Raw genomic sequence first — 14,272 nt, 5'->3', positions numbered from 1 at the left:
GCTTCAAATTTTTTCCCTATTTTCCTCCTTTAAAACCTAGGTGCATCTTGTGGTCTGAAAAATATGGTACCTGCTTTTCTCTTGTGGCTTTTGAGATTCTCCCTTTATTCTTTATCATTGTCATTTCTGTTATTATGCAATTTGATGTAGGCCTGTTTGGGTCTAATTTCTTTGGGACTCTCTGAGCTTCCTGTACTTGTGTGTCTTTCTCCTTTGCCAGAAGGGAAGTTTTCAGTCATTATTTCTTCAAATAGGTTCTTGATCCCTCGCTAGTTCTCTTCTCCTTCTGGTATCCCCATGATGCAGATCTTGTTACACTTCATGTTATCACAAAGATTTCTTAAGCTCCCCTCATTTTTAATTTTTTTTCTTTTTGCTGTTCTGCCTGGGTGTTTTTTTTTTTTTTACTGCTTTGTATCCAAACTATTTATTTGACCCTCTGCCTCATTTAACATACTGTTGATTTCTTTCAGCATATTATTTATTTCAGATATTATATTATTTCTGACTGGTCCTTTTTATGGTTTCTTTTTTCATTCTCTTAAATATCCTTATAAGCATTACTCTAAAGTCTCTGTCTAATAAGTTGCTTGTCTCCATTTAATCTAGTTCTTCTGTAGAATTCTCTTTTTCTCTCATTTGGGGTCTGTTTCTTTGTCTTCCCATTTTGGCTGCTTTCTTGTATTTGTTTCTATGTATTAGGTAGATCTGCAAAGACTCCATTGTAGACCTTTGTTAGATGCTGCTTTTGACTGGTCCTGGTCAATCTGTTTGAAGCTATCACTGTCCATGGCTTGTGACTCCCTCTGCTAAACCTCAGTGTGTGCAAAATGAAATAGGCTTTTATTAGCATCATACTCTGATGAGGACATCTAAAGTCTCAAAGAGCTCTGAGAGATCTGCCTTAGTTTTTTAACTAATCAATGATATAGCCTCAAGCTGTAATCTGCTTCCCGGTTGATGTACCACCACAGGGTAGGGCAGAGTAATTTCTGTGGGTGGGGCTATTACTTCCCCTCAGGCTGATGCTATTCAGAGAGCAAGCAGTGCTGTGCCTAAGAGAGATGCCCTCTGCACAATGGAGAATGACTCAGCACAGGGATCCTGGCAGCTGTCCCTTCAGTTCTCTCCCCAGAGCCTCCAAACCTTGATTCTCAAGTGTCTCTTGTCCACTCTGCCTTCCCTCTGCTGAAGCCCAGGATAAGTGGCTGCAAATTTTGTTCATTAACCCTTTAAGAGGTTCTCTGAGTCTCCAGCTGTCTCTCACTGCCAGACGAGATTCCTGTTGCTTTTGACAGCCCTATGGTATTTGGGTTCCTTTCCTGGTTTTGGTGCTGTAGGCTAGGGAGCCCAACTTGGGGTTTAGACCCCACTTCTCAGGGGGAACCTGCCATCCACCAAAATATCTCTCCAGAACTTCGGCTGCTACCCATGGGAGCCCAGCCAGCCCTCTTGCCCTTCCTCTGCACTCCCTGCCGGTCTTGTTGTGGTGAAATGGCTTATTCTGCATCTGTGGTTATAAGGTGTCTCTCCATCTACTGTTCAATTGGTTTTTTTGAGTGATTTCTCTACAGTTTAGTTATAATTCTAGATCGGTCCAGGATGGTGGTTAGTGTAGCTTCCGCTTACTCCTCCACCATCTTGGATCTCCTTTTATTCTATTTTTAAAGAGTATCTTCCCACTTGGTTAATGTATAGTCAGACATTTATTGCTGATTGTCTTTCTGTTATTGATGTTTATGTTACAGCTTTAGAGTTTTCTTTTATCTACAGTAAAGGAAGAGTAATTTTTTGTACACTTATGCTTATTATTCTCTTTGTTACAGAAGATGAGCTGAATGAGGAAGAATGAATCTATTACACTTACTACCTGTAATAGTTTGATATTAATGTTCTACTTTCTTTAGTTACCTAGATACCAGAAAAGTGCACGAGTTATATTATTTTCTTATTAAACTACAAATTATTTCTTTTTTATTACCTCAGGATTTTATCAGAGTAAAGCAAGATATAGTAAAGGTTTAAGTTATTTAACTTATTTTTAGTTCTTTATTGTTATTTTAAGAGAAATTATATATCTGACAGATTCATGGTCAGATTGTACTATCCTAGTGATTTACAAGTAGTTCTACACTATGATAATTCATAATGCAATGAACATTTTGAGACCTTTAACCTTGTTGAATAGTTTTGAATGATTCACACTGCAGTTTTAATGGTATCATGAGTCAGAATTACCTGTGTTTATAAAACCAATGATTATATACAGATTCAGTTCACTTACAATGAAATGGAGATTTTTATTGGAGGTTTGTGGGCAGAATGTCTAACAAAGAATTCCAAATAACATGTATGTGACCCCTGTGTTATCTTAAATGGTATGATATTTTGCACGATGCTTTGCTATTCTAGAATGTTTCAGTAATTTCAAATAGTATGTAAAATGAACTAACATATATTTATCTTCTATGGAACTTTGACTAGAGGAATAATAAACAAATTTATGATAGGCCCTAGATATAAAATGTTGAACCAAACAGATATGATTCCTGCCCTCATGGAGTTTATAGTTCATATTTGTTAAATTAAGAAGTGATAGGGTCATCTGAAGTTAAATTTTGAAAGGTAGTTTCTATATTTGCATATATTTTCCAAATAAAACACATGTTATAGTCAGTAGTCATTTTAAATGATACTTGGTTCTTTGGGTTCCCTTCCCAGTTTTGGTGCTATCTTTATATATTGACATCATACATCTAACAGATGTAAACTGAGAGCTATATATTTCTGTCCCCAAACTAAGCATTCATCTCATCTATATCATTTTTCCTTCTCTTAATGCATGGGCATAATAAATAACTCTGCTATACCATAACAGTTAGATTGTCAGATCAGTTTGGAAATCTGATACCTCATATTCATTGTGCAGAGTAAGTGCTCTGTTATCACTTACAGGAAGGAAAGGATATATATATATATATATATATATATATATATATATATATATATATAGAGAGAGAGAGAGAGAGAGAGAGAGAGAGAGAGAGATGGGCCATTAGGTCAGTCTTGTAGGGAGAAAATTGTATGTTAAGACCACGATGTTGAGTGTATTGTTCTTCCTGCGCTAAATGTGGTCATCAGGACTTAACCTCATAATGGTGTAATGATTACAGGATATAGATCTAAAGCATTTAGAGAAATTCCTGGCATCCTAAGCATTCAATTAATCTTAGTTATTACTAGTGTGTAAATGATTTTAGAGTGTGAAAACTTTAATATGTATGGAGTTTTACTTCACATAATTATGTGAAGTATGTCTATTATGTGCTATGTAATTAGTTTTAGTAGATTTTTCTGATTCATTTTACTTTATATTTTTAATTTCTTTAATATATCTTTTAGGACTAAAAGAGTTGTCCCCGCCTCCTCTAAATCTCAAACGTTTGTACAAGGAGACATTAGAAATTGAACCCGTCTTGATAATCATTTCTCCGGGTGCTGATCCTTCTCAGGAACTTCAAGAACTTGCTACTGCTGAAAGAAGTGGAGAGTGTTATCACCAGGTCAGTATATGTTGCCCCGCTATTGTTACAACAGCTGTTGCTCTTCCTGCCATACTCGATCCTGTTAGTGAAATACATATTTGTTGTTGTAAACCAAATAATGTTCCTCAAAGGTGTCCATGTCCTGATTCTCAGGATCTGTGAATTTATTACCTTCCATGGTAACAGGCATACGTAATGAAGGTAATTTGGAGAGGTTATCCTGGGTATCGAGGTGGACCCAGTACAATCACAAGGGTGTTTAGAAAAGGGAGGCAGGAGAGGTCAGGTGAAGGAAGGGGATGTGATGATAGCAGCAGATGTCAGAGATGTGAAGAGTTTATGCTGCCGGCTTGGAAGACAGAGGAAAGGGCCACAGGGAAAGAAATTTTGGTGGCTTTTCAGAGCTGGAGAGGGCAAGGGAAGGATTCTCTCCTCAAGCCTCCAGAAATAACATACCCTGTTAGTGCTTATTTTATTGTCAAACCAAGCACCTTGATTTTAGACCAGTGGGACTTCTGACCTCCAGAAGCCAGAGGGTAATAAATTCACCTAGTTTTAAGGCTTTAAATTATGGTAATTTTTATAACAATATTAAGAAACTAATATATTTACTTGTATTTTAAGAGTAATTTTCAAAGTTTTACTTGGATGCTTTTACAGTAAATCAACAACATTTACATGCAAAAACTGAAATGAAAGAAATACATAAGTTTAAAAAATTTATCTTTCTTGAAGTAAATTTGGAAGCATTAGTTTTTTCAGATGACCTCTTTTATTTAATTCAGTTTGCATGCAAGTTTGATAATTTACTTTCAATTTTTAACAGGTGAATAAGTAAAGCTTTCTATTGGGAAATTAATGAGTAATGACTAAAAAGCAAATATTTTACAAGAACCAAAATTGAAAAGTTAGGTGTTGTGAGGAACATAAATAGAAGATAGCAGAAAAGCAGAGTGGGGGTCAATTGTGCAGGTTTTGCACAGCTTAACTTTATGGAATTTCATTTAATCCTAGTATAGTATATTAATGTATTTATTAGGATAGTATTCAATTATCAATAAAGTGTCTTGAGAAAGGGGAGTCCTTCTCTTCTTTATTTTTATTCTCATCTGAAAAAATATATTTATTGATTTTAGAGAGAGAGAAACTCTGGGCGGAGAGGCAGGTGGGGGAGAGAGAGTGTCAGTTGGTTGCCTCCATACTTACCCTAACTAGGGATCCAACCTGCAACTCAAGTATGTGTCTTGAGCAGGGATTGAACCCTCAGCTTTTGGGGTATGCGATGACACTCCAACCGACTGAGCCACAAGGCCAGGGCTGGGAAGCCCTTTTCCGTAGATTGTATCTGTTAGCAATGATCTTGGCAGAAAGATAAAACTGTTTGCATTCATGGTAGGTTTGATTGTAAACTTCGGGAGTCTTATGTACTAAACTTGCATAATTGTTTAATGTAGTAAAACCTTTAAATATGGACATAATTATTTATACTTCCGTTATTTAAAAATGTTGCTGTGCTGAATATATATGCTAAGGATAATAATATGTTAATGCAAAAATTAAATTTTAATTTAAGAAACTAGTGTGTTTTTGGGGGGAGGGGGCCAACCATTTTTTGCTGTGCATAAAAATTTCATATAGCAATATATTCTAAAGATTCCATGAATCTTTAAGCTGTTTTCACACAATTTATGCTTTATACAAAATTTTGTGTTGTCTAGCTACATTTCAGTTCTGCAAAATATTTATTCTTTTTTGAAATTCTAATTACATTGTACATTCCTTCATTTTATTGTTTTTTTTATTAATGGGAAATTAATTTGTGCATCAAAACAATTCAATTACTCTTTGCTTCATTCCTCTATTTGCTTAGTTCCAGGTTAGACCTTGAAAATTAAAAATACAATACACAAGTTTGTATTACCCATTCTATTGTATGCTTTAGCATGCAATTAATTAGACATAATTTCCATTCTTGAAGACTTTATTGAAGACAAAAACCAATACTTGTAAAAGTAAACTAAAAATTCAATGAGATGATATTTTGTATTCACTATAAAAAAGAAATCACTCTTGTTTCAAGTAATCTATAAAGTACTTTTCAAAATGTTTCAACTATGTACCTAGTAAAAGTTTAAGCTAGGACTCCCCATATATGTATACTTACAAATTATATATATGTATAATTTGTATATACAGATATAGTTGTATTCATATATAAGTATGATATAAATTGCCCTTAAAAACATGGAGGAATTTAGACTTGATATGATGAGTGGCAAGTACCTATTTCAGATTCTTGACTAAAACTTTTAAAGAATCTTAGACTTAAGTAGTCACCTAGGCCAAGCATTTACATAACAGAGAAATAGAATGTAGTATCTAGGGTCTTCCTACTTCCTGCTTGAATGCTTTTAATGCTTGGAAGTTTTCTGTGGTATAAAGTGGCCTGTTCTGGTACTGATGCACTTCAGGAACTGAAAACATTAGAACAGAATTCCAGTGACATCAGGATTGTTTTCCCTCTGCCCTTTTACTTTCTCCCCTCCTCATTCTTCTCTCCTGCCTATTTCCTCTCTCTGAGAAGCAATGGAGGAGCAGAAGGCTCAGTGTTGAGTCTTAGGCTCACCAACATATTAGGATTTGCTTGATGTTGATGGGCCAGGGAATTAATGATGCAGTTAAATAGTTAAACCAGTAACTTAAGAGCCAAATATGTGCAATGTTGGAGACATTAAGAGAAGTAAATTTCAAAGTATTCAACGTGACTATAGTTATTCAAAAAACATTTTTAATGGTCTATGTTTGAGAGAGGAAGAATTACAGAAAATCGTGGAATGAGGAACAAAAAACTATTGAATAATTTTATACTGTTCTATTACTTGCAGACAGATATGTAAGGATAATACATTTTAATAAATAGAAAAATATAGAATTGATATTTATTAAAAATTGAGAATCTTAAACTATGGGACATTTACACAGTGGAATTCTATGCAGCAGAAAGAAAGAAGGAGCTCTTTCCCTTTGCAACAGCATAGATGGAACTGGAGAATATTATGCTAACTGAAATAAGCCAGGCCATGATAGACAAATACCATATGATCGCACCTATAAATGGAACCTAATCAATGAAACAAACAAACAAGCAAAATAAAACCAGAGACACTGAAATAGAGAACAGGCCGACAGTGACCAGAGGAGAGAGGGGGAGGGAATTTCAGGGGAAAGGGATGAAGAGTTTGCAGGAACAAATATAAAGGACATGTGGATAACAACCAGGGGGAGGGTGGAAATGGGAGGGAGGTGGGGAGGGCTGTGAGATTGGGCTGGGATTGGGGTAAATGGCAGAGAACTGTACTTGAACAAGAATTAAAATTTTTTTTTAAATTTAGAATCTTTATTACATGTTATAACATGTTATCATATTTACTTTTTTAGTTTTGTTGTTTTTGTTTTTGTTTTGTAGGTTGCCATGGGTCAAGGTCAAGCTGATTTAGCAATTCAAATGCTGAAAGAATGTGCCCACAATGGAGATTGGCTCTGTTTGAAGAATTTACATCTTGTGGTATCTTGGCTCCCAGTTCTGGAAAAGGTAGATTCAGATAGATGTGGTACAAATAACACCAATTTAACTCAATTCAGTACTCTTAAAGGGACATCAATATTAAAATATGTCATGCATTATTTATAATGGTATTTTTTAAAAATTAGTATTTGAGAAATCATTAAAATTTAGGTGTTTTCTTAATAAATATGTACCTTTTACAAACCAAGATGGTTCTTTTAGTAGAAAGTGTATAAAACTCTTTTTTAAAGTCGTTTCATGAAATTCAAGAAATTATTAATCATGCTTAAATGGACACTTAGACAATTTTTTTCAGAAAAAAATAGGGAAGTGCTTTAAAGGATTGTAGAAGATCTGTTTATAACATTACTTTCTCTTTATGCTCTTGTTTTGTTGTGTCTGTATGATGAGAAAAAATGTAGATAAGTCAAAGGGAACTGTAGAACAAACATCATAGTTGCTAAGACGAGAATGTAAACTGAAGTGATTATTTCATTTAACTCAGTGGCCCCAGCATGAAAATAATCTTAAAATGGAACTAATTGCTAGGTAGATAATAAGTGCAAGCCTGGATTTAAGGCCAGTGTTGATTTAACAAAGATGACCTTGGACTTGGGTAGTTAGAGGTTGCTCTGAAGACAGTTGTTTTTTGAAGGCTCTGTGTGGTTGAGCTCACTGTTGAGAGCAGGGGACGACATCCTGATTGATTTCAGGAATGCAGGTGGAGACACAGTGGTGGAGATGTTCATGCCTAGTACAAGGAATGACGGTGCCCTTGCATATGCTAGAAGGGCCTGGAAGGGCGGTGTGGGGAAATGGACTTAGATGTCTGTGAAGGGATTAGGTTATGAAATATGCTGAGAACCATGCAGGAGAATTTGGAATTTTTGTCCTTGGACATAGAAAGTCAAAGGAGGTCTTTAGGTGGGGAATTAATAATTTAATTGATCTGACAAAAGGATTATTTGGAATAGATTCAAACAGAATAGAGTGGTTTGAGGAAGGCCCTAGCCTAGTTGTGAAGTGTTAAAAATTTGTGCTGTTCTAATAAGCTGCAGCCATAGCACCTTACGCAAAATAGTAAGTCTTTGAGTTAATGACTGAGTGAATGAATTATGGCCCATGATGATTCTTAACTTCTAATCAACAAAACACACAGATTTTGGAACTGAGGTATATATAAATATTTAAATATTCATTATTACTTGATAGCTGTTTATTTATGTAAAATATAATGGCAGTTATTAGTCTTAACATTTGAAGCATATAGGATAGATTGAATTACAAGTTTAAAAAATTTTTAAATTTTAAATGAGAGAGATCTAGGCACTTCAATGTTTTGGGGAGGTGGCAAGACATGTTGGCAAGAACTTGAACTACAAAATCATACAGACCTCAGTTCATTTCCATCTCTTTTCACTTCACTTTTCTGACCATCAGTTTTCTCATGTTGAACAAGGAAAGAAAGTCTGGCTTGTAATGAGATGACATTTGTAATGCTACCCAGTGCAGGTATTGGCACAAAGTAGGTGTTTCAGAAATATTAGCATGTTTTATGCCATTGTTTTTCAACTTAGATTGACTTATAGTATACATTATAAAGAAAATGTTGCATATATAAATATATTTTAAAATAAATCACAATTATGTTATGCAAAAATTATTATTTAAATTTTGCTTTTCCTCTGAAAAGTTTAGATGAATTATTTGGATATAAATTTACAAATTTATTTTAAATACAAGTATATCACAAATGTATTGTTTCTATTAACTTTTAGCAAAACGTGCTAACCAAAGGTAAAACTTTACATTTTGACATTATAAAACTTTACATTTTGAAAATTTACATTTTAAAATCATTTTTAGCTATAAATACATTTTATAACTGAGGACTTTAAGCAAGCATGATATTTTTTATGCTCAATTCTTTTGCCATTTTTTGGTCATCTTAACTCTAACAGTTCACATTAATGAATGTTAGTTTAGACAGATTATATTTATTTAAATGATTTTTAGACTTCACTTTTGGAGCTATTGAGATTTTTTAGTTATTAACATTTCTTACTAATATTCTCTCACTTATTCATTCTATAGAGAATTTGTCAGGTTATAAAGAGAATAACAAGCAGAAAAATATGAATAAAGACAGAGGCATGGAAATTTGAATAAGTGACAGCATATTGCAGGGACAGATGAATTTGTATGGTACACTTTTCAGTCTATATCATATGCAGTAGAATACACTAAAAATGGTTAATAAAGAAACTGATAGCACTATGTGCCTTTTGTGGAAGCATGAGTTGGAGCAGAGGGAACCTGGAGGCCTAAAGGTGACTTGCCATAGAAATTATAGCTCTCACTTATTTTGTACTTAATATGTATCAGGCAGTTTTAAGTGTTTTACACAATACTACGAGTAGTTACTATTATTATTCTTGCTTATCAATGGTATAAGTCATAAAACTCAAGGTCAATAGTAAATAAGTGGCAGAATTTGGAGTTCAAGCCTATGGCCAAATTCCAGGTCAAGTTCTTATCTATTAGACTAAGCTAATAATAGAAAAGATGTATATTTAAGATAAATATAATCAGCACATTAAGTAATACATCAAAAGTCACAGAAAGATTTTAGTAAGAAAAATTAGTTAGTAATAGTATATTTATAAAATGGAAATTTGTGTGTGCGTTTAAGTAGATTTTTATTGTTGTTTTCATAAACAAGGAGTTGAATACTCTTCAGCCTAAAGATACCTTTCGTCTGTGGCTCACCGCAGAAGTTCATCCCAACTTTACTCCTATTCTGTTACAGTCAAGTTTGAAGATAACGTATGAGGTAAGATTTAAAACTTCGACCACTGGTTGTATAAGTGCAGTGATCTCTACATGTCTTCCAAAGCTCTGTAAACAACCATTCATTATGCAAAACTTTACATTTTGATGAGGTTAATATAAATAAATAATAGTATAAGATGGCATTTATAAAAACACTTTTAATTTTTCTTTTACATTTTATATTTTTTGTTCATTTTATCCTAGTAGAAGATACATAACAGGAAATTTACCATTTTAACAGTTTAAGTGTTTGGTATAGTAGTGTTAACTGTATGTACCTTATTATGCAAGGGAATCTACAGAAGTTTTTTATCTTGCAAAACTGAGATTGTATCCATTGAAAACAACTTGCCATTTCCCTCTGTCTTCACCCCTGGCAACCACCATTCTACTTTCCATTTCTATGGGTTTTCCTACGTAAGACATCTTTTTGTTGTTGTTGTTTGGAAGATTTTATTTATTTTTAGAGAAGAAGGGAAGGAGAGAGGGAGAGAAATATCAACGTTTGGTTGCCTCTCGTGCATCCCCTGATAGGAACTGGCCTGCAACCCAGGCATGTGCCCTGACTGGGAATTGAACCACAATCCTTTGGTTTGCAGGCCTGCACTCAATCCACTGAGCTACACCAGCCAGGGCTTAAGATATCACATATAAGCGGATTTGTTGTGTTTTTGGCAAGTGGCTTACTTTATGCGACATGTCCGCAAGGTTTGTCCATGGGTAGCATATGACAGGATTTCCTCCTTTTTTTCTTTTCAATTTTTAAATTTATTTTTATTGTATTTTTATCCTTATCACTCATCCTTCTTTCATCCTCTTCCCGCTCTACCTACTCCTCTCCCCCTGCATTGACCATACTTTTTTTAAGGATGAATCATATCACACTGCAGGTATATTGCATGCTTTCTTTATCCATTCTTTAGTCCATTCACATTTAGGCCTTCTACCTCTTTGCTATTGTGAATCATGCTGCAGTGAATGTGTGTGGGCAAATAACTCTTCGTAATTCTGTTTTCGATTATTTTTGGATATATACCCAGAAGTGGGATTGTGGGATCATACACTAATTCTAATTTTAATTGTTTGCAGAGCCTCCGTATTGTTTTCCATTGTAGTGCACTGTTTTGCATTCCTACCAACAATGCACATTGTATCAGCATCCTTGACAACAGTTATTCTTTTTCTGTGTGTGTTATTATTATTTCTGTTATTAAAATAACAGCCATTGTAACAATGTGAGGTGATAGCTTACTGTGGTTTTCATTTACCTTTCCTTGATGTTAGTGATATTGAACATCTTTTTATATGCTTGTTGGCCATTTGTATATTTGCTTTCGAGAAATGTCTAATTTGAGTCATTTGCCCATTTTTAATAAGTGTTTTTGTTGTACAGTTGTAGAAGGTCCTTATAAGGTGGGGCAAAAGTAGGTTTACAATTGTTTATATGAAAAAATAATACAATAAGTAATAATACAAGAATAAATTTTGTTTTGCATACTCACAACTGTAAACCTACTTTTTCCTTACCTTGTATATTCTGGAGTTGACAGTTGAGTCATAGGAGTTCCTTACCAGATAACATATTTACAGATATTTTCGCCCATTCTACAGGTTTGCAGTTTCACTGTGTTTCCTGTCTTACATAGATATTTTTAAGTTTGATGTAGTGTCATTTGTTTTTTCTTATTTTCATTGTCTGTGTTTTTTATATCATATCTAAAAAGCATTGCCAAATTCAATTTCATGAAGCTTGTCCTCTGTTTTTGTCTAGGAGTTTTCTAGTTTTAGGTCTTAAACGTTTAGATTTTTAATTCACTTAGAGATTTGTTTTATTGTCATATATGGTGTAAGGTAAGGGTCTAACTGTATTCTTTTGCACATGGATGTCCAGTTTTTACTTCATGTGTTTTTTGACATAGTTAAGCTAGATTTCCAGTGTTTGTTTTTGTCCTTCCTTCCTTGCTTTCATCCATCAATTTATACGTCCTTCTAACAAGTAACGCTTGGCAGATCCTTCTTAAACCTGATATAGCCAAAACTATATGCGTTTATAATGATATCATATAACTGGTCAAAGTCATAAAGAATAAAATGAATTAAAACTTCTTAAAACTTGTAAAACAGAGGTTCTGCCTTCATTTTCTCTCATTTTGTAGAAACTTCTTTGTATAAAATATTTTTTCTTAATAAAAATGTTATATTCGTGTTTATTCCTACCTGTTATTTTAGATCAGTATGTCTTTTTCATTGAAAGTTATTAGTCTCATTTAAGGAGAAAGAGGGATGGGATTAATCTAGGGAATGCAAAGATGATTTAATATTTGGAAATATGTGAATTGAATGAGTGGGATTACAGTGTCTAGTAAGAAATAACCTTTACAAATCTTCTTTAGCCACTCTCCCAGTATACTCTTTTACTAAACTGCATTCTAGAACTGGGTTACATGAGCAAGCATGGGCGGTTTTGTTTTGCTTTTTTTTCTTATCATATACTTGGAATGTAGCAAGAACATAGTAAATACTTCAATTAATGAAGGGTTAATAAATCAGGGGAACTATTCCTTGAATGTTGAACTGAAAGCTCAATCTTATCCATGATCCTTTCAAGGAGGTAGTTTTATGGTATTTCCACAGAAACGTTTAGTTTTATTTCAATGTTTGGTGAGTTTGTTTGCTGTTTCTTATATCAATGATAATTGATAATTTTCTGCTAGGAAATAGCATAGTGCATTGTTATTACTGTGTATATACAAAATTTTGACTATATATGCATATATGTACACACATAATTATACATTATTATCTTTAAAATGGTTAAATTTCTATGATCAATTTCTTCTCTTTCTTGATTAGTTGCAAGAACATTTTAAAAATTTATTCCAGATAACTGTTGCCATACTTGTCTTCTCTGTTCACTGAATTAGCTGCTTTGTTCTTTTTTTTTTTTTTTAAGATTTCATTTATAAAGGTATCAAGAGAAATCTTGTAACTGGTATGTGTTTCCAGGATAGAATTTGAAAGATTAAGATATGACTGTAAAGATTTGATGTGGCTCTGAAATTATTAAATTGACTTTCAAATAAAAGTAGGAACTTTGCAGTTAACTATCTGTTAACTTTCTTTATATATTGAAATTTTTATTTTTCATTTTAACTGTTAAATGGCCATATTTATCACAAGCTAAAAATTTGGTCTGACTTCATTTATTTTTTTATGTATAATTCTAATTTTCTTTTTGTCAATTTATAACATGTTTCACATATTGGTTAGTGTGAGATGTTTTAAATTGTCAACATGTGTTTTCTTAGAAAGATAAGATGGGGCAGTAGAAATAAAATTGAAAAAAACAAAAATATTTAAAAAAAACAAAATAAAATGAAACTAGTTTCTAATTCTAAAAAGAAAAAAGATTTCATTTATTTTTAGAGAGGGTGGAGGGAGGGAGAAAGAGGGAGGGAAACATCAATGTGGTTGCCTGTTGCACGCCCCCTACTGGGGACCTGTCCCGTAACCCCGGCATGTGCCCTGACTGGGAACCAAACCAGGGGGTTCCCAGGCCCACGCTCAATCCACAGAGCCACACCAGCCAGAGCTGCTTTGTTCTTTTCCTTCTTAATGTTTTCCTTAGATTGTGTTTGCTTTTATTTTTCCTTTTTTCTGCTTTTATGTGGAATGCTTAGTTGGTTTATATTTACTTGCATAAATATTGAAATAAGTCTATATCTGTTACTTTGTAGTCAAGTATATCCTTGACCGTATCATAATTTGACATTAATGTTTCCATTTTGTTATTTTTCAAATAATTATATTTTTGTATGCTTTTTCCCTGTAATTTGTATTTTTATCTATTTTGCATAATCTCTACAATAGTGTCTTTAAAAACTCTAAATGGTTGTTCAGTTTTCTGTTAATGTCATATTTTATTGAATAGTTCTCAGAAAATTTGGCCTATTTATGATATATTTTATAAATGTTTCATAAATCATTTTCACTTAAAAAAGTAAATTTGGATATGCACTTAACAAAAGACCATTTTAGTAAAATGCCTTAATGATCATATAAAACTTAGTTGTTTTGAATATTGTTGGTTTATAGTTTTTTAATTAAAAATATTTTTGATTTATAATTGAGATAAACTGTTAGGTATAAGGAATTGTATACTTGTACATTTTAAAGTAACAATAACAATTTAAGTCAGTTTGGTAATAGTGTCAAACTTTCTTCATTAAAATATGTTCTCAGCCCTGGCTGGTGTGGCTCAGTAGATTAAGTGCTGGACTGATAAGCAAAGGGGTTGCCACTTCAATTCCCAGTCAAGGTACATCCCTGG

At 33.4% G+C, this 14,272-nt stretch overlaps 1 protein-coding gene across 2 annotated transcripts in view; it reads left to right on the top strand.

The window, feature by feature from the left end:
• Window positions 1-14,272, top strand: part of DYNC2H1 (dynein cytoplasmic 2 heavy chain 1) — a 317,131-nt gene that overhangs the window by 191,486 nt on the left and 111,373 nt on the right. For both annotated transcript variants that reach the window (XM_053670464.1, XM_053670463.1), the window contains exons 76-78: window positions 3,403-3,563; window positions 7,012-7,137; window positions 9,833-9,943. In XM_053670464.1, the coding sequence (XP_053526439.1) occupies window positions 3,403-3,563; window positions 7,012-7,137; window positions 9,833-9,943 (398 nt within the window). The remainder of the gene's footprint in view (window positions 1-3,402; window positions 3,564-7,011; window positions 7,138-9,832; window positions 9,944-14,272) is intronic.

Source organism: Artibeus jamaicensis, unplaced genomic scaffold, assembly GCF_021234435.1.
Source record: "Artibeus jamaicensis isolate MK-2021 breed Jamaican fruit bat unplaced genomic scaffold, CSHL_Jam_final contig_585, whole genome shotgun sequence".
Classification (NCBI taxonomy): domain Eukaryota; kingdom Metazoa; phylum Chordata; class Mammalia; order Chiroptera; family Phyllostomidae; genus Artibeus; species Artibeus jamaicensis.
This window is presented reverse-complemented; position numbering and strand designations above follow the sequence as displayed.